The sequence below is a fragment of the Phyllostomus hastatus genome, unplaced genomic scaffold, assembly GCF_019186645.2.
Source record: "Phyllostomus hastatus isolate PE091 unplaced genomic scaffold, TTU_PhHast_1.1 phas_scaffold_182, whole genome shotgun sequence".
Classification (NCBI taxonomy): Eukaryota; Metazoa; Chordata; class Mammalia; order Chiroptera; family Phyllostomidae; genus Phyllostomus; species Phyllostomus hastatus.
Genome location: NW_025334013.1, coordinates 11,134,142 through 11,154,170, shown reverse-complemented (window position 1 = coordinate 11,154,170; position 20,029 = coordinate 11,134,142). Strand labels below are relative to the sequence as shown.

At 64.1% G+C, this 20,029-nt stretch overlaps 1 protein-coding gene across 6 annotated transcripts in view; it reads left to right on the top strand.

Annotated features, from left to right (window-relative positions):
• Positions 1-13,096, top strand: part of UBR4 (ubiquitin protein ligase E3 component n-recognin 4) — a 120,493-nt gene extending 107,397 nt beyond the window's left edge. For 5 of the 6 annotated variants that reach the window (XM_045858982.1, XM_045858980.1, XM_045858981.1 and 2 more), the window contains 6 exons: positions 86-211; positions 1,269-1,463; positions 4,188-4,412; positions 7,180-7,270; positions 7,946-8,108; positions 10,868-13,096. In XM_045858982.1, coding sequence (XP_045714938.1) covers positions 86-211; positions 1,269-1,463; positions 4,188-4,412; positions 7,180-7,270; positions 7,946-8,108; positions 10,868-10,932 — 865 coding nt within the window. In that variant the 3' untranslated portion in view covers positions 10,933-13,096. The remainder of the gene's footprint in view (positions 1-85; positions 212-1,268; positions 1,464-4,187; positions 4,413-7,179; positions 7,271-7,945; positions 8,109-10,867) is intronic. The other variant, XM_045858977.1, reaches the window with a different exon arrangement.
• Positions 13,097-20,029: the final 6,933 nt, after the last annotated feature.

Genomic DNA, 20,029 nt, shown 5'->3' with positions numbered 1-20,029 from the left:
GCAAACCCTTCTCCGCCTCGCTCGTTCAGGGGCCTGGCTGCCGAGTGAGCTCCAGCAGCCATGCGTCCCTGCTCCCCCAACGCAGGTTGGCCCGAGGCCGGGAAGAGTGGGAGAGTGCCGCCCTCCAGAACGCCAACACCAAGTGCAACGGGCTCCTTCCGGTCTGGGGGCCTCACGTCCCTGAATCAGCTTTTGCCACCTGCTTGGCAAGGTGAGTGTTGAGCACCTTGCGTGGTAGGAAAGGGGACTCCCAGGAGTTGGGGGGAATCGGCTTCGGCCAGCCCGGGGTGAGACCATGTCCTGTTGCCTTCATTGGGAATCCGTGTCTCTGCTTGCTGGCAAGGGGGCTGTTCGGGGGGGAGAGCAGCTGTGCTGAGAGAAGCGGGCACCCCCGGCGTCCGGTGCGCCGTGGAGAATGTCTGGTCGCTCACTGCCCCTCCTCCTGGGTTGGCCCGAGGACGTGAGACACGGGTGCCTGACTTGGTCCTCGAGGCCGACGTTTCCCAGCGTTCCCGTCTACAGCGTGTGCCTCTGAGGTTTAAATGGTGAAGAGGAATAGCTTAGTTACACGGGAAGGTCAGGCCGTTTCGAGGCCTTCCTTGTCCTAAAATCCAGAGCAGAGGAGCTGAAGCTTCCTAAGGTTTTGGCCCCTCACTGGTGCCCTGTGTGGCGGTGCCGCCCCCCCAGGCACTCGCCGCAGAATGGCCGCGGGGCAGCGATGGGGACGGAAGGAGCGGACGGCAGCACTGAGACGCTCCCCGTGTCTCGCTGCTGCACACACCCCGCAGGCAGAGGGACTGAGGAACTCACGTAAGGGCACACGATTAGTAAACGTAATAGATTGTAATGTAAATTGACATAGAAAAAACCTTTATTTGGAGGTTGAGGAGATGATTCTCATGACTAGATTCCCTTGTTAGTCAGAAGGAGTAAGTTCTACTTTTTCTTCCAAAATGTACTTTTGGTGTGGCCACCATTTGTCCTGTGACAGTGACCCATCGAGAAATGGGTCCCTCAGGGCCAGTGGGTTCTCGGTAGAGCTCGGAGAGCATCACTTTCAGTCCCAGCAGAAGTGAACGTCCTCTGCCGTCCCTTCCTGGTGGCCCCAGTCCTTGTCCTCGCCACTCCCTTCTGCCCCACTGTCTGCGTGCGCGACCCGTGCAGCCGTCGGGGAGGGGGTCCCACAGGGGGCTCTCCCACAGGGGCTTTCACCAGAAGCTCGCTTCCATGTCAGCGTTTATCTCGCCGCCCCCCTCCCCCGCCCCCAGGCACAACACTTACCTCCAAGAGTGCACAGGCCAGCGGGAGCCCACGTACCAGCTGAACATCCACGACATCAAGCTGCTCTTCCTGCGCTTCGCCATGGAGCAGTCGTTCAGCGCGGACACCGGCGGCGGCGGCCGGGAGAGCAACATCCACCTGATCCCGTACATCGTTCACACCGTGCTTTACGTCCTGAACACGTCAGTACCACGCACCCCGCTGGGCAGCGTCCAGCTGGCCCGGCGCCACCCCCCACTTCCCCACGTTTGCCCTAGCTAGTTTCAGAGCGGATGTCTGCCCGAGGCAGCCTGTGCCGGAGTAGGAGTGCTGTCTGTGGCTTTTGGGCGACTCCTTTCCCACACTGTCCCACCTCCCACCTGGGCAGCCAAGGGCTGCAACTCTGCACTGACCTGGGCACAGAGTGGGCAGAAACGGGGAGAAGCCAGACCATTGAAGCTTCTGCTTCGATGTAGCCTCTACTTCCCCTGGCTGGACTCTCTTCTCTCGGATGGGGGAGGCATGGGTCGGAGCTGCACACGGTCGCTTCAAGGGCACACAGGTGTTACAGGTGAGGGCTTCGCATCTAGGGGACGCGCAGAGCCAAGAACCTGTTCCATGAGAGGAAACTGGAGTTGCTTCCCCCGTCTCCTCTCCGCTGAGCCACGTTTCTGGCAAGTGTGAGTGGAGAGGAGGGGGTAGAGATGACCTGGGAAAGCCAACTGAGCAGGAAGGCAGCCAGGAAAGATTTACGGTTTTATCCACGCGTACACTGTGGGGTAGGTTGGTACGTAAAAGTGTGATTTTAAAGACGCACTTAGGGGTAGAGAATAATATATTTTCATTCCACTTCCGGATTTCCAAAGCAGATGAAGAGATTTAATGTGCTTTAGCGCTTAGATCTGATGTGTTAAATGGTTTCACGTTTTGGGCCCCTCTCCTCCAGCGAGTCTCACAGGTCCGGTGAGCAGGGAGTTGACGGGCCGTGTACAGCCCCCCGGGGCGGCTGCAATTCAGCTCAGGCAGCAGGACGGTCTGCCTCACGCCCCTTCTGGCCCTCTCTCCGCAGCAGTGCCGTCCTGGGCTCCCCTCCCATCTCCGTGTGGGTTAACAGGCTGACTGACCTCCAGGCCGCAGGCCTCATTGTTAAAGAGGTGCGCGGGCGGGTCTCCCTCAGCGCATTACATCATCTGCTGAACTGTTCGGGCTGTCGGAAGAAACACCTGCATTGCTGACAGCACAGACGTTCCCCTCTCCAACCCTGCTTCGGGCTGAGCAGTGCTAATTACGTGCTTGCAGCCTCTGACCGAGCCCTTGGCTTTTGCAGAGACTTGCCTCTTCTTGGCGGCTAGGAGGGAGAGTGGACTACCCCGTTCTCCGGGGAGGAGAGCAGACCCACAGGGCCAGTGTGGTTCGCCCAGCAGGACAGAGCTGGTGATGTCAGCCATCCGAGTTGCTCGAATGCTGGGCATCCTAACTCCTGCTCAAGTTCCCGAGTTGGAGGGTGGGGGGGACGCGGCCGTGTCACAGTTGTCTTGGTCAGCGTGGGGCCGACCCGCAGCCTTCACAGAGGCACTGCTTCTCACCCACAGACTGCTTTCCTAGCCGGTCATTTCCCGTCGCCATGAGCTTGGTCTCAGGGCCTAGGAGAGGGCTGTGGCTGCCTTTGTCTATTGAGGCGAGTGTGTGGCACCATGGTCCAGAGCAGAGCTGAGCAGGACCCACGACGACAGCAAGCCTCTGGCTCCCAGCTGTGGGGAATCAGGTTGAGCATGTTCCCGGTTCCATGGGTGCCGTGCCTCAGGGAGCAGGTGTCCTGGCGCCGCCGCTCCCGCCTACCCACAATGCCGTGTTGGCAACGGATCCTCACAGCTCCCGGTGCTGTGTTTATTCTCTTCCCCGCTCCCCCCCCCCCCCAACCCTGCCACCACAGAACTGGGGCAGGGTGTCCAGCACTCCTGTCCTGAGAGCGCCATCCAGGGGCTCCGAAGAGAGAGTGGCCAGAAATGCCTGGTCGGTGCCGGTCAGGGAGCATGTGCCAAGGCTTGGTCACGCAGGGAGGACGGAGTTCACCTAGCCGGACAGGCTCTGCAGCCTGACGGCCTGGGTTCGCAGCCCAGTGCTTTCCTGCCCCAGTGTGAGACTTTGGGCAGACTGTTAGCTCTCGCTGTGCTGCAGTTTCCTGTCTGTACACCTGGGACAGCGCTGGCGCCTGTTTCAGGGTCACTGTGAGGGTTCAATGAGACAGTCCGCATGGAGCTCTTAGAATGGTGTCTGACGCCCAAGTTCATGATTATCATTCTCATTACAGTTTAGGCAAGAGTGAGAACAAGAAGCGGTGTTTCCCTGGAAGTTGTTCTGACGAAGGAGACAGGGCTCAGGCACATGAGAAAACAGACAAAATAGCAGGCCGTGGAAAGCCGCCGGACACAAGCAGAGTGTGGACCCCTTAGCAGTAGTGAGGCCGCGTGCAGGCAGGGAGAGTGCGGGAGGTGGGCTGGGAGTCACGGACTCTGGATTCGTGTCGGCTCCCACCACTGACTGGCTTGTGACTTCAGGAAAATCACCTCATTTCTCTGGGCTTCAGGTTCCGAGTTAAAAATGTGCTGGCTGTCACTTCCGGAGTTACGTGGTCACTGACATCGGCACGTTTATGGATGTGCCTGGCACACAGGGCACGCAGGAGCCCCTGGTTTGGACCTGTGCAGGAGCGGAGCCGGGGGAGGGGCCGGGGAGATGCCGCCAGGACGGACTTGGACGGGCAGCAGCGGCACTCGGGGAGGAGCGGGGGAGTCCAGCGGGGATGGGAGTGGTCCACGATCCAGGTGTTCTGGACACTGAGGACGAGACATTGAGCACGGCCTCCCCTGCCCTTGCTGCTGGTCCCTGGCATCTGCCCTGGCTTCACCGTGCTCCTTTCGTTGCAGAACCCGAGCAACGTCCCGAGAGGAGAAGAACATCCAGGGCTTTCTGGAGCAGCCCAAGGAGAAGTGGGTGGAGAGTGCCTTTGAAGTGGACGGGCCCCACTACTTCACAGTCCTGGCCCTGCACGTCCTGCCCCCCGAGAAGTGGAGAGCCACGCGAGTGGAAATCCTGCGGAGGCTGCTGGTGACCTCTCAGGCCCGGGCAGTGGCTCCGGGAGGAGCCACCAGGTCAGTGTCTGCTTTGGGACAGGAAGCTGCCACCTGCCCCCGGTTGCCTGGGCCACATGTGCCCAGCGTGTGCCCAGCGTGTGCCCGGTGTGTGAAAGCTGCCTGGGTGCATGCGTGTGCCGAGGGAGGAAAGGTGTGCTCATTGGGCTTGGTCGTCGGTGCTGACCCATCTCAGTTTGCGCTGCCGGGAGTCTGGGCCCGATGGCTGGCAGGTGCCTGGCTGCCTTCAAGCCTGGCGCTCAGCCCCTAGAAAGGCAGCCAGGCTCATCTCTGGGAGATTTGAGGGGAAGCTGGTCAGGCCCAGGGTGGCAGGGAGGAGCGTCGGGCGTAGACGAGTGATGGGGCTCCCGGTCACCTGGTCTGGGCGTGAACTAGGAAGCCTCTGCGTGGCTGGAAGGAAGTGGTCTTTGTTTCCATGCCCTGATGCAGGGGTTCAGGTCAGATGGGAGGTGCCTGGAGAGAGGGTCCGAGAACAGCAGCAGGGGCCCCTGAGATGCCCATGCGAACGGCCACGCACCCGGCCGACTCCGCCGGCACCACCCTTGGCCCGCAGTGTCCCTGTGCCATCTCTGCCCGCCCTGGGCTGCAGAGCAGGGGGCACATTTGCCAGTTTGCTTCTGCCACTCAAGGGAGGTCTTCCTTCTCGAAGATCTGCCCTCGGGGGTCTGCTTTCTCTCGGACCCGGGAGAACATTCCCACAGTCGTCGGCCAACGAGGGAGCTCAGGAGTTTTCAGGCCCCTGATGGTGACAGGCCAGGCGGCAGTGGCCATGTGCCTGAATGGACACCCCTGGTCTCTTCACTTCCCTTGGGTCGCATTCACCGAAGGGTGCTGGTCATGGGCGCCTCGTGCGCCTGCAGGGAGACTGGGGTGGCGCTCCTTGGTTGCATGAGGCCAGCGTCGGCGCCTTCGTGAGGAGTGGGAGGGGGCGAGTACTGTTGGATTCCTGTGTAACCCCTGCCCCCGTTCCAAACATTAATAGGCAACTAACCGCCAGAGTCTCAGGTTCGATCTGGTGGGTGCTACAGTGAGGCTGGCCTGCTTCCGTGGCACGTACAGTGGGCACTGCTGGGCGCAGGCACTCGGCGGCAGGTGTGACGTCTGCGCCCACCCACAGGAGCCGTTTCCTTCATTAGGAGACTGGGGTTCGTTCCTGTCCCGGGCAGTTCAGGAAGAGCCGATTTGGTCACAGCCCAATTAGGAAACCCAGTGTGAGCTGCACTCCCGCGTTGCCATCTTCTCCGTAGCAGTTAGTCACCTTCACTAATTAGTCTTAAATAGTTAAGCTGGGTGGGGTCATTCAGGATGGGTGCTCACGGAGGCAAAACAGTCACCGCGGAGGGCCCTCCCTGGTGTGGCTTGGGGGCCGAGCGGGGCTCCTGGAACGGTGGCGGAGGAGCCGGGTGTCAGCGCAGTGCGGAGACACCCTCCGTGGAGAGGCCAGGCTGGGAGGACACTGGAAGGGCGCCGTCCCGCTGGCTGGGGCGGTGTCGCCCCCCCGGGCTTTGTGCACTGTGGGGAGGGAGGCAGTGGCAGACACAAACGTAGCTCTAGGAATCTGCCCCAGGGGAGTCGACCCCTTCTGTGTGTCCCACACTCGCAGAGCAAGGGTCCGCTGCCGGGAAGTTGCGTACCGGGGCCTGGGACTTTCTTGTCATCCATCCTGTTTGCACGGAAACAGATCATCGTCCTGACCCCCAGGCCCACCTCACGGTCATTCTCACTCCAGGCAGCGGCACCCCGTGCGTGGCCGGCAGGGGAGAAAGCGGGTGCTTTGGAGGGCTTCGGGTGGAGGGTGGGTGCAAGCAGCACATTTCAGCAGGTGGAATTCTCTCGTCTTACTGCTTGCTTTCCTTTTGGGAAAGAGCTGGCGTGCACTGACTGGAAGCGGACGGCTGGAAGCCAGTTCGCAGACGACACTGCTCGTAGACTTGGGTGGTGGAAACCGTGTTCTAGCCCCGATTCGTCACTCCCTGGGCAGAGAGGAGCCTGGCCTGGTCTGTGTGTCCCGGCGGCTCTGCCTGGCGTGACTGTCCCTCCCAGCAGGATCGTCTGCCGAGGGGGCAGTGGACGTGGTGGCAGGCAGCCCCAGGTTCCGAGGGACTGGCTGGCCCTAATCCTGGCTGCATCAGGGATTAAGGAGAGGCGATCGATACTGGGTAGGAGCCAGTGGGTGTGGTGAGCAGCCTGGGATTATCCCGGAGCTGGGGGGCATCGGTGGTTGCGTCCTCCATCCTGGACGGTGCCATTGCTCATCGCCACTTTCCACCAGCGCGCTGTTCTCGACACGCACGTGGCGGGCCGGTTGCTGTGTCGGGTGGCTTTAGGCCTGCTGACTGAAATTCTCACAGTGGGAATGTGGAGACCGGGGAGGGCCGTGTTTCCTGCTCCGTTTCCTAGGTCCCGTCGAGTCCACGAGCTCTCACGGGGGCCCCCGGCCTGGCCTGGAGGCCCTTGGCTTTTGGTTGCCGAGTCGCAGCTTAGGTCTCCCTTTCTTCCGAATCACCCTGGTTTGGAGGAGAGTCCGTGCTACAGATGAGTGTTTCAGGGGACGCGTTTGCAGGGAATAAACCGCCGCATCCTGAGGCTTCACGAGATCTCGTGAAGGGGCTGAGAAGCTCCTGCCCTCGGCCCCTTCTTTCAGAGAAGACGGACGAGTGGCTGGCACGGAGTGACACGGATGACTGTGACTCCCCTGCCCCGCCCCGCCCCACGGTGCCCTTCCATGTCCGCGGGGACACGCAGGCAGCCGGACCTTCTCTTGCAGGCTGACGGATAAGACGGTGAAGGACTACTCTGTGTACCGCTCTTCCCTCCTCTTCTGGGCCCTCGTCGATCTCACGTACAACATGTTTAAGGTGAGGACGCGTCAGAGGCGCGGTGGGTGGCTGCAGGGGTGTCCCGTGACTTGTGCTGCTGGCTCGGACCCTGCCTCAGCTGGCAGGTGGCTGCTCCCTGCTGGCCTCCCCCAGAAACGTGCACCCGCCACGGGGGCTCACACCAGTCCCGCCCCGGGCTGTCTCTGCCTGCTCCCGGGTCCTGCTGCAGGCCCACTGCCGCCGGGGGTCTTCCCTCCTGAGTTGCCCTTTGCTTGCTCCTGCCCCCTCGGTTCCGATAAACTCCACTGCCCTGTCGAGTGTGACTTGGCCAGCCCAGCTTGCAACAGGACAGCCTCTCTGCCTGGAAGGAGTCAGAGGGCGTCGGCTGCTCCATTTTTGTAATCCGAACAAAACAGCTCGATCAAGGCATCCTGACGATGCCCTCCTCTTTGGGGAACGCAGGTGTGACGTGTGCAGGGAGGAAAGGATGCAGCCACTTGTGGTAGCTTGTAGGTTCGAGTGGCGTGGTGTGTGACGAAGGGGCTGAGAGAGGGGCGAGGTGAAATTTCGTTGTTCCTGGGGAAGAACACACCCTCCAGGGGGACCTCTGCTGATGAGGGGAGGGGGAGGCTTCCCGTTCGCTTCGTGGGGCTGACCAGCCCGGCCGGAGGCGCCGCCCTCCGCCCCCGGCCCGTCTCCTGCTGGTCCTTGCAGAAGGTGCCCACCAGCAACACGGAGGGAGGCTGGTCCTGCTCGCTGGCGGAGTACATCCGCCACAACGACATGCCCGTCTGCGAGGCTGCCGACAGAGCCCTGAAGACCTTCCAGGAGGAGTTCATGCCGGTGGAGACCTTCTCGGAGTTCCTCGACGTGGCGGGTCAGTGGCGAGGTTCTGTCTCTCAGGGGTCTGCAGCAGGCCCCCGTCTGTCTCCGGGGGGGCTGGCCGCAGCTCTTCCCTTCACCTGCCAGAGGACGCACTGGTGAGAGCCAGCCTGGCAGCCCCCAGAGGGCCTGGGGAAGACGGGCAAACACCCAGCCCCCCCGTAACGAGAGCGGCTGCTGTGACGCGCGCTGGGGCCTCGCTGCGCCCCAGGCCTGTGCTGCCGGCTGTCCGCAAGGCGGCCCTGGGCGAGGTGGGGACTGTGGCCACCCCACTTTGTAATGGGGTGACTCAGGCTCTGAAGCTTCTAGGGGGGCATAGCTGGAAAGTTGGCAGAGCCCCCCTCTGGTTCCTGACTTGTGATGATAGTTCAGAGAAGGAACATGGCGTTTACCCATCTTTCTCCTGCCTCTTTTTTTTTTTTTTTTTAAGATTTTAGTCACTTATTTTTAGAAGGAAAAAGGGAGAAAGAGAGGGGGAGAGACATTGATCAGTTGCCTCTCATACACACCCCAACCTGGGACCGAACCCGCAGCCCAGGCACGTGCCCCGGCCGGGAATCAGACCAGCGACCTTGCGCTCTGCGGGACGACACCCAGCAGTCTGAGCCGCAAGGGTCAGGCCCTCCTGCCTCTCACGGCACAGCTGCCCCGGGGCACGTGGGAGATTCCGACTCTGGTTCTCAAAGCCGATGACAAGCGTCAGAGCACCTCTGACCGTCAGGCCAGGGCCGCACGTGGAGCCCCTGTCCTGGGAGCCGCCGCCCTCAGACGGGCCCCCGTCCCGCAGCTGGTGAAAGCGGGGGTCGCCATTCTCTTCTGCACACAGGTTCCTCACACGACAGATGTGGCCTGGTCACTGCAGGCGCATTAACACCTGTTTGGCTTCCCTAAGGAAGCACCAGACGACCACAGGGGGGAGGTGACCTGGGCGGCTGGCTGCCTGGGGACACCTGCCTCGGACTGCGGGTGCGGGGCCCTCTCGGGCTCTCGGGGAGCTTGTTTCATCTCCCCTCACGTTCATTGTGGGGGCGTGTGAGGAGGCAGGGAGACGTGTCTCCCGGGTCCCACTAGGACTTCTGTGTTTGTGCTTGTCCTCTGGGAACTGCTCTCCCAGGTCTGCGGTGGAGCTCTGTGTGCAGTTGTTCCCTCAGCTCAGCCGCGACCGATGGCGTTTCCCCCGAAGCCCTGGGGCTTCCGCCTGGTCCTCTGCGGTGGCCTCGGTGGGGACTGTGCACTGGGACGGGCCTTCGCCGGCCTGGTGCCTCCCCTGTTCTCTGGATCTCGGTGGCTAGCGCCGCTCCCGCAGCTTCTTTGTCAGCCTCCCCGGACGCCCCACGTGCGTCCTCCCAGCCCTGACTTTTCCCGTAGCCACTGCCCTTGCTTTCTGCCCGGGGAGCGGCCCCTGGCGGAGAGCCAGTGGCCAGTGCGTGTGTCCTCGGGGCCAAGCGAGCGTGTCGCCTCGGGGTCTAGCGAATGTCTGAGCAAAGACTGTCGCTGTGAATGTGAGCCTGAGCAGGAGAAGGGGGGTGGGCAGGGCTTTGAGGGGCGCCCCGGCCTGCAGCAGGGAGGGCGAGGGCCCGCTGGCGGGGGGGCTCTGTGACCAGCACTCGGAGGCCAGGTGTTCCCAGTGTGACTTTACGACTTTGTTTACACTGGTGGAAAATTCCAGAACATCAGACACACCCCATTTGAGTGCAAGGACAAAAACACCTCCCAGAACCAAGAGGTGACGATCGGTCCCACTCCTCTGTGCTGCGCGGACTCTGGGGAGAGGACCGCAGTCGGCGTGCTGCCAGGCCTTGGGGTGGACAGCTCCACGTTTGCTCAGCGTGAGCGCCCTGCTCTGGCTGGGGTGGCTCGGTTGCTTGGAGCGTCACCCGTAGACGGAAGGGTCACGGGTTCGATTCTGGTCAGGGCACATACCCAGGTTGAGGGTTTGATCCCTGGTTGGGACACGGACGAGGAGGCAACCCATCAGTGTTTCTTTTTCACACCCATGTGTTTCCCTCCTTCTCCCTCGCCCTCGCCCTCTCCCTCCCTCCCTGCCTTCCTCTGCTCTCGGAAAACAGTGAAAAAGTGTCCTTGGATGGGGATTGAATAAAATAAAATGTGAGCACCCCCTGCCTGGTGAGGGGGGTGGGCAACGGGGGCCCTGATGCCGACCAAGCACCTTCTGTGCACTGGGCGCTTTCACACGCGTGGCCTGATCTGATCCCCACGGCGATGCAACAAGGACTCGTCACTGTCCCCGTGTGACAGTCGAAGAGACGGAGCTCCTGAGTGTCAGCACCGTGCTGGAGGGCCCAGGACTAGTGGCCAAAGCTCAGATGAGCCCACAGTCCTACTACCCTTCTCTGCTCCTCCAGCCTCCCAGGTCCCTCTGGAATGTGCTGGAGGCTGTGGACACTTTCCCTTCCCCAAGGCTCCCCCCGCCGCCCCCGCTCCACTTACACTCAGTTGCACTGGCCCTGCAGGCCCGGCCGTGGTCCATGCACCTGGGTTAGGGGAGGGGCGTGAGGTCGGGCCCTGCCACTGTGACGCCTCCAGGAGGCCACAGGGCCTGGCCGGGAGCAGGCCACCTCCCCCAGAGCGGGAGTGTCCGCTCTGAGACCATCTGCCCCATCCCTGCTGCCCTCCCAGCAGCCGCCTCCCGGGGCTTGTGGGAGCGCAGTGTGTCCTCTCCGGGGACGCGGCCTCCGTGACGCGGCGGGGCTGCGCGTTCCCGCTCCCGACTGGCCTCTGTCTCCGCTGCAGGTCTGCTCGCAGAAATCCCCGACCCAGAGAGCTTCCTGAAGGACCTGTTGAACTCAGTCCCCTGACGGTCCCCGGAACCGCCGCTGCTGCCGACTGGAGCCGGCTGGCCTCCCACCCTCGGGCCCTCCCCTCCTGCGCATCAACTCCCCGCAGGACGCTGCGTCGTGACCCCTCCCCCACCTTCTCTCGGAGCGGCTCGGGGTTCTAGGCCTCCCGTTTTATCCCGTGTGTGTGGTGCACTAGCTATGAAGTTGTCTGTAGCCCGAGCCGTCGAGGGACCTGTACGCACCCAGGAGCCACGAGCTGGCCTGGCCGACTCAATACTTGAGTGTGCACATCTTGAGAAATAAACGAATGACTTAATCCACATTGAAAACGAAGGTGTTGGCTGCTGCTTAAACTCTTCCTTAGTGGTGCTGGCCGAGCGCTCCGCCCCGCCGCCCGGCCCCTCCCGATGCCGGCACCAGAAGACGGACGTGTCTGGAGCGCTGTCTCGGGCCCCCCACTGGCACCCAGCGGAGCCGTCTGCTGCCCGCCCGCGAGTCGGGGCGCTGCCCGCGTTTGACGAGCACGATCTCTCCTAAACAAGCCACTCGGCCTCTCTCCGTGTTTTGGCCTTAAGAGCTGGAACCCAGAGACACGTGGGCCCGGTGCTTTTCTAGTCCGCGCCCAAAGGCCGGCTCAGGGCAGCAGGGCCCGGGTCTTTCTGCAGCTGCGGCACTGGACACTCGCCCGCCAGCTGCAGGTCGGGGTCCTCTGGTGATGTCTCTGCGGGCTCACGTGTTAGGAGAGGGCCCGGGGTGGGCTCTCCGTCAGCACAGTCGGCACCGCCCTGGCCGCGGACCTCCTCTCCGCTGGGCACGGTGCGGGTGTGCTGCTCTGGCCCTGCCAGCCCCTCGGGGACGGCTGCTCACCCGGCCTCACTGGCCGAAGGCCGCCGGTCAGTAGCTGCCAGGGTCACAGGTTTGTGCCTCTGAAACCATGTTCTCAACCCCTGTGGCTCCTGCCCCCGGGGGCTAGGAGACCTGCTTCCCCAGGTTCGTGGGCAGCAGCCCTCTTGCCAGTGAAGCAGCAAGGCTCCTGAGAGCCTCTCCCAGACTCTAGGGCACGGCTGACCCAGATCGCCTCTTGGGGAGGCAGCACTCCCAACGCCCGTCTCCCGATCTCTGACTCCCCTGCCCGCTGCTTCTCTGAGTGGCAGCCTTCCTTGTCTTGATGTCCAGTCTGCGTGGCTCAGTCCTCAGGCCAGACCACTGGGGGCGGGAAGTGCCTCTGGGCACCTTTCGAAGACATCCACGGCCAGGACTCGGTGGCCCTCCCGCAGAGCTCCAGGTGGGGTGGCCGGGAGCAGGCGTGAGTACTGAGCTTGGGCCAGCTGGAGAGGAGCGGCTTGTTGTGGGAGCCTGGCCGGCGGCAGATGAGCGTGCAAGTGCCCGCGTGCACGAGTGCACGTCCGTCAGCGTTGGGCAGGAGGCCTTCTGGGCTCCTGACTTGGCCGAGGAAAGGGCGCGGCATCGCCAGCCATGTCAGGGGCTGAGTCCGCTCAAACCCCAGCTCCACCGCCTCCTGCGTCCTGGTCTCCCCGCCTGCAGACGGGAGCACCGCGTCTCCGGGGTCGGGGGGTCGCCAGGCTTCCGTGCGGTTATCTGCTTGCCACCTAGTGAGGAAGTAGCCTCTCTGAACCACTAATGAATTTACTTCCTGTCCACGAGATTCTGACCTTTTCTTTATTGGAGCTCCACGTCTCAGGTGAGGTCAGGTGTGTCCAGTGAGGGCGGGGGAAGGACCTTGGTCTCGGGGACCCTGGCTTCGCACACTGAACACGGCAAGTTCGTCCCCTCCCGTGGGTCCCTTGTCCCCCACCTTCTGGTGGTCTCCCCGAGAGACCCCTGCAGGCACGTGTTAGCACGCAGGGTGGCTGTTACGTAACGTCCTGGCGCGAGTAAACTGGGGCGGCTGGGAGGGCAAGCAGGGAAGGTGCCTGCGTACGTAGGGTTGTACCTGCTCGCCAGGTGCTGGCTGGCTGTTCCGTGTGGCGCCACGGTAGGCTGAGCCGTGTTCAGAGCGACACCTCGGGGCACTGAGTGTTGACAAGGCGGCTTTGGAGGCCTGACTGTGGACTGGCACCTTTGTCCTGCAAGGCTGCCGTCACCAAAGCTCGTGACGAGGGGCCTGCCTGTTTGTTCCCTGCCCGTTTTCTTGCAAAAGCCTCAGAGAAATTCAACCCCAGCCCAAGTGCATCGAGCCTCTTATTTTCACGGTCACGGCTTTTCCTGTGTCCACACGATCGCTCCCCCTGGTTGCTGCAGTCCTACATGGGCTGCTGCTGCTGGGCGGCCCGCAGGTCTGTGACAGGTCCCGGGGGTGCCCGAGGCAGGGCTGCGCAGAAGTGGGAGCTAACGGTCTAGGGAGGGAACTCCGCCTCCTGAAGGACACCAGGCAGAGCTCAGCGCCTTCCGTCCCGAGCCACGTCTGGGCTGAGTGCTGCTCGGGCTCCTGTCTCTCAACCGGCAGCTCCACTTGGGGAATTCGGGTGACTCCAGGCTGAGTTATGTCTAACCATGGCTGCAGTTTCTCAGCCTCGGAAGTCTGCGTTCAGCTCTAACGCTGGAGCAGAGCGGTCACCACCTTCTAGACTTGCTGAAGCCTCTGGAGTCCTCAGTCGGGCTCGCGGGTCTCCCGGCACCCCGCTGCCCGAGGTCGGGACTGCTGGGGTCTGCGCGGGAGGCTGGGTGGCCCCTTCGCCCCCGGGCTCCCTCCCCTCCCCCCAGCCATGTTTGCAGAGACACCCTGCAGGTCAGTGGGGGGAGGGGGCACCTTACAGGTGAGGACCAGCCCCAGAGGAAGGGAAGGGACTGGCCTTCGGGTGGCCAGGCGGCCAGCAGCGCGCGGGGCCCAGCAGTCCACTCATCGCTCCCTCGCGGCCTCGGTGTCAGCTCAGTGGTGGCAGGCACCGGGCTCGTGCGGAGGGTGCAGCCTCGCGTCCCCCGTCCGTCCCGTGGGGCCTAGATGCCCACAGGGGGCGACAGGCGGAGACCCTGAAACGTGGGCTGGAAGGCGGGGCGCGGGCCAGAGGGGCTGTGGTGGCCACGTTCTAATCAGGCCCCGCTGTGACAGGTGTCCTCTTGACCACTCAGCCAACTCCAGAGGGACAGCCCATCTGTGTTTGGCCCTGGGGCCATGCCTGCTGCTCCGTCCAGGTGGGCGGCCTTGGAGGGGCTGGGGACCAGCCAGAAAAGGAGATTCACTCTGCGTCTGCTTCAGAACCCAGCCCGGCTCTGGCCCCTCCTCCCGACGCTGCACTCTCCTCTGGCCCCTGCAGCCCCCTCCCCAAGGCCCCGGGCTGTCCATCCATCCGCAGGGTGGTTTCCCTACGCAAACTCTTCCACTCGGGCACTCACTCCCTCTCACGGTCCCGGCCCTGCCCTGCGGGCACCGAGCCATCACCAGCCCCCGCCCCCAGCTCTGCCCTGCTGGCGGCTCCCCCTTGCTCACTGCCGCACCTCGAGTGCCCGGCGCAGGGCCTGCTCCGCAGCGGGCACTCCGGGGGTCCTGTGGGCAGTCGGGGTCAGCCCTGCCCACAGTCCTGTGTGGACTTCTGGGATGATGGCGGGTCGGTCAAAACCCCACCCTGGGAGGGGGAGGAACGGGTGGGTCCCCGAGGCCCTTCTCCACCTTCCCTGCCCTTTGCTGAACCGGCCGGAGGCAGAGCTGGGCCCAGACCCAGGCCGGAGCGCCCAGGCCCGTGTGCCCACCGGGACTCCGGCACCTGCCACACCCCGAGCCTCCTGTCACAGCAACCCCAAGGGCAGGGCCGTGTCTCTGCTAGAGCTACCTCTGAGCTCCCGGGCCTCACAAAGCCTTTTGAAGCCGGACTGTCCCCCGGCAGCACTGAGGGAACCCCGTCAGGGACAAGATGGGCCCGGGCTGAGCCCCTGGAGCCCCCCCCGCCTGCCCACTGTTCCCTGGGGGCAAGCCTCAGGCTAACTCCTCTGGCGTCTCCTGGCCACCTGGGCCCCCCCCCCACCCCCCGCCAGGACTGACTCCGCGGCTCAGGTGCGGAGGAGGACGGAGCAGGGCAGCCTCCGAGCAGGGCAGCGGATGAGGACCGGTCTTTGCCGAGGGCCCGTTGAAGCTGGCGCTCTCTGCCCACTGTGCTTCGGTTGCTCCGCTGCTGTCCCACGCGACTGGAGGTGCCCCCTTTCCCGGATGAGTAAACCGGGGCGCAGAGAGGCTAGGGGCCTGCCTGGGTTCGAGCAGCCGAGACGGGCAGAGCCCAGTGAGGGCCCGGACCTGCTGGGCTCCCAGAGCCCCTTGTGAGCGAGAGTGCGCCAGCGCGTGGAGGCCCGGGAGGATGGGGTGTATCGGGGGGTTCGGGCCGTGACCCAGCTTTTGCTCCCTGCTGTCCCCAAGGTCCTCGGTGGCCTATGCCTGAGGATGCGGCAGAAAGCGTGCGTTTCCCGGACTAAACGGACTGGTCTCGTGAGCTGACCTGGTGATGCGTTGGCCTCCAGAGGTGGGCAGCGTGGTGTGGGGACGCTCCGGGGCTCCGGAGGGGCCCGGCGCTGCCGCGGGGCCGCAGGCCAGTCTCCTCGCCCGCCTGTGAATGTGGGGGCAAGCCCTGAGCCGGCACGGTCCAGGCTCTGGGTCTGGTGGCCGGTGCAGCTGGTGTGCTGCGCTGAGAGGAGCCCTGAGGCGCCATGTCGCCTGGCCTCCCAGCTGTCGGCACAGCCGTCCAGCTGCGGCTCACGCCCACACACCGCCTGGGCGCGCGCTGGCCTCGCCCGCACGTGAGTCCACTGCTCGGTGACGCCTGTTCGGTCCTGGTGGTTGTTTCTGACTCCGCGGCTCTGCGGTCCCCGCCCTGGGGGCCGTTCCCTCCCCGCCTGCCATTGTCTGTTGTCCCATCTCAGAGCCGGGCTGGGGCTTGTGTGCTGCCCCCTTGGCCTCCTGGACAAGCCTGGGGTGGCTCCAAGGTGTGTCCAGGGGCACAGCTGGGTCCCTGCAGCTCAGGGTGTGGAGGACCCCCTGCCCCCGGAGAGCACCAAAGCCCAGCCCAGGAGGGGTCTGCACCAAGGGCCCGGGGCCTGCACCAGCCAAGGCCTCACCTGTGGACCTTTGCTGATTTCAGGGCTTTGGGGTGTGCTCTGCCCCTTTGCTCTAGGGCTGGGATGGTGGGGTGCAGAGAGGGGAAGGGCTTGCCGAGGTCCCCGACTGGCAGCATAGCCTGTATCCGAGGCAGACAGGTCCAGGCACCTAAGCTCAGGGGGCCTCCAGGTCTGCCACCCGAGCACATGAGGAGTGATTCCCGGGTGCCGGCCGACGTCGGTGAGAAGAAACAGCAGGAACAGTGATGGGCACGGGGGGGGGGGGGGCGGCGTGGGTGCTCTCCTTTGGGAGAGAAAGTGGCAGGTGGCGTTCGGAGCACCCAGCACAGCCCCGGCACCTCCGCCAGCTCACCTCGCCCATGCGGGGCGCTCACACCCATGCAGGTCTCTGCCACCGTCCACGCACCCACGAGCGCCAGTGGCTCTGGAAATGGGTGGAACTGATGGGGGAAAGGGGGAGGCTGGCGGGGCTGAGGGGCTGGGACGGGACCAGAGTTAACCCCGGTAACAAGTTCACAGGGACACCAGTGGGTGGGCCCAGGGCTCCCACGGGCGCTCTGGCCATGGGCAGAACTAGCGGGAACGGGGGTCTGGGCTCCTGGCACTTCGGACTCTGTCCCTCAGGCCCCTCTGCCACCTTCGCCCAATGACCTTGTTGCCCCAGCCCGCTAGGTCCCCACAGAGGCTCCTGCTGGACCGCCATCGGCTGTTACGGGTTTAGGTAGTTGGGGACCCTCACATTTGCGTGCTGAGCGCCTGCTCGGGCCAGGCATGGTGGCCGACCGGCGGTTACCGCATGCTGGTTCCTGTTGCACAGACGAGGAGCCCGAGGCTCCGAGAGGCAGACTCACTGCCCAGGCCCGCACAGCCCCGGGTGGGATGCTGCCACCACCTGAGCCCTGCTCATTGGCCTGGTCCTGCTCCCCAAGGGACCTGGGCGTGGGTTCAGTCAGCTCTACCCAGCTCCCAGCAGGAGGGCACAGCCTTGGTAGCTGCTGGGAATCCATTGGGTGTGGGGGCTGGTGGGGGGGGGGGGTCCTAATCAGGGCAAGCGGAGCAGTTAGAGGGTGGCTTTTGTTTGGTGAGGCCCCAGTCCCACGGCCGCCCTCAGCCCCAGCCTCTTCACGTGGCAGGAATCTGCTCGTTCCTGGGGACGGGTCAGCGCCCCGCGGAGCGTGGCCGCAGACGGGGACACAATGCCCCTCTGTGTGCTCTCCGGCTGCGGCATGGTGGTCGGTGGGCTGACTCTCTTCATGACACGGGACACTGCCAGCGTCTTCATCTGCCAGACCGGGCTGCCCCGGCTCGGTGGTTGTTGAACACACAGATTTAGGCACACTCGGCCCCCAATTTTGAGCAAGCCCCCCCCCCACTTCTGTGGGAGAAGCAAGACCCAGGTGCAAATCCTCATTTGGGGGGCCCAGAGAGCAGCAGGTGCTCCTGGAAGTTGGGGAGAGCCTGGTGTGTTTGGGGAACTTCAAGGTTGACAGGCCTGGGATGTTGGGAAGGGGGTTTGGGGGTGCCGGGGAAGAGGCTCACCCTGAGAGCCACCAGGAGCCCGAAATGTGGTGAGCAGGGGAGGCAGGTTCCAGAAACCTCAGCTCTGGCCTCTCTGCAGCCGCTGCCCCTTCACAGGACTCTGGCTGGCCCCCGTGGGCCGGCCCAGGCCCCCCTGCAGCCCAGCTCTGGGCAGGGCCCTGAAGGCCAGGGCTGGGTGGTGAAGTGGTTGGCTCAGATTCGCATCCCTGGGAAGGGAGCTGGGCCAGAGCTCCTGACACCTCCCCGCTGCCTCCTCTGGAGCCGGGGGCACAGCCTGCCCTCCTGCCCCGCCACCAGGACTGGCCGCCCCTCGTGGTCAACGGAGCTGGTCCCCTGGCCCAGAGGTCGTGACACCATCTACCGGGAGAGCTCCGTCTGCCTGGGTGGGGTCCCTACCAGGCAGAGGCTGGCATGAGTCTGGGCACCTGCGCTGAGCAGGCCAGAGGGCGCAGGGAGGCCGCCACACAGGCAGGATCCTGAGGTCTCTGTCTTTTGGGATATTCCCAGTGTGCTCTGGGGCCATGGTCCTCCCCTGATGGCTTGGGGCCTTGTCTCCAGGAGGCAGGAACTCTCCTGGTTAGTGGGTCTGTCCCCGAAGGTCAGAGTGAAGGGCAGATGAGTTTTAGGAGGTGGAGGAACAGAGAATGGGCCGTGTGCGTGTCCCTAAGCCCAAGGGTGGGCAGGAGGACTGGCAGGTGTCCACAAAAAACCACGGGACCCCCTGGCCTGTGAGGAGACAGCTGCACCCACGCTGGCCTTTCTGTTTGTCCACAAGGCAAGCCCTTTCCAACCCCAGGGCCTTTGCCCACGCTGCTCCCTCTGACCGGAAAACTCTTTCCCTGGCTTCTCAACTCTGGAGGACACGCACGTCTCCATTCACGTCACCTCCAAGGGGCCTGTCCCAGGCATCTGTCCCATGTCCCTCTGTCTCGGAGCACATGTCTTGCCTTGAAGTTCCTGTGTTTATCCACCTGGTTGTGTGTTACCAGCTGGCCCCCGGCTGGTCCTCTCCTGCTCACAGCCGTCTCTGACTTGGGTGTCATCATTCCTTTAAGACTCTGAGCCTGAGGTCCCCAAGGGCAGGGATGCAGGTCTCTGTGGACCCCTGGCATTGAATCAGGGAGCCTTGGGGACGCTTCGCCAGTAGCCCCGTGGTTGACTTGTCCTTTCGAGGACTGGCACCTCAGCGGGACTGAGGCAGCTCTCAGCTTATTTCTGTTCCCAGCCCCATCTGCTGGGCCTGGGCTCCTCTCTGCCTGTTCACCAGAACCTTCCTGACTGTCCCGGGGGCAGGGACCAGGCGGTTGTGGTGCCCTGCATGCCCCATTGCCTGGCTCGGGCCTGCACAGTCTCAGGTGGCTGAGGGGTCGCACATCTAACGTTCCACCCAAACCCTGCACAGAAGCCCCTCTCCGCACCCCCATCCCCACGTGTGAGGAGAAGCCCAGGGCCGGCCCTGGGGACGTCGTCTCAGTGGGAGCTGGAGTCCCTCCTGCTTGGCATGCACCTGCCCTCCAGGTGAGCTATGGAGAACAGAACCCAGACCGCCGATCGGAAACAGCAGTCCCCCCCGCTCACCCCCCCGCCCCCCGCATTGTACAGATGGGGGAGCCAAGGCCTGGCCCGGGTGTGAGGAGCCAGGCAGCATCTCGAACCCGGGACTGGGACTCAGTCCCCATTCTGCGGGATTTGGGGGGCGGAGGCTGTTCCCACCTCGGGGAGTGGCGTCCCTGGCCGCCCAGGTAAGACGTTCTGTGCTGAGCTCAGCTTGGGGCTGACTCACGGAGGCGCCTCTCCCAGGGCCTGGTGGAGTCGCCGGCTGCAGGGGCCTGGTCTCCTGGGGCTCCCACGAGGCAGCCCGGGGCTCAGGGCCCGTACACGTGCGGGCTGACGTGGGTGCCGCCCGCCTCCGCGGAGCCACAAGTGCTGAGCTGGGGGACCGCCCTCAGCATGGGCAGGCCCGGGCCCAGGGCCTGCTGACTTGGGGGTTTTGTCCTGTGCTGGGCTGGGCCCGCCCTCCCAGAGGAACCTTCCTGCTGGTGCCAGGAGGTGCCCTGGGATGAGGAGGCAGATCAGGGCCAGCCCTACACAGCGCACAGGCCTTCGTTTGCCGGCCCCGGGTGGAGGGAGTGGGTGGCAGGCTTCTGGGAAGACAGGGCATGGGCACAGCCCACCACCCTCGTTGGCACTGCAGCCACCGTGATGTCTGCCCCAGATTGTGGGCTCAGAAGAGCAGGGACAGAACCACCCCGCTCTGCCAGGTGTGACCAGAGCCACACGCCTCAAGAGTCTTCCGGAGGGGCTCAGGGGTGATGTGAGCCCCTTCTGAGCCAAGCCACACCCTGAAGGGGGGAGCGGAGTGGGGGGGGGCGAGGGAGTGGGGCGAGGTGGGGCCAGGGGCCTGTGCACAAAGGGTGGGGTCTCGGCCGGCCAGTCCTGGGTGTGAGTCACCCACTGGCTGTGTGACATGGACTTCGGTCTAGTGTCTTCCCCGGTGTGAGCCTCAGTGTCATCT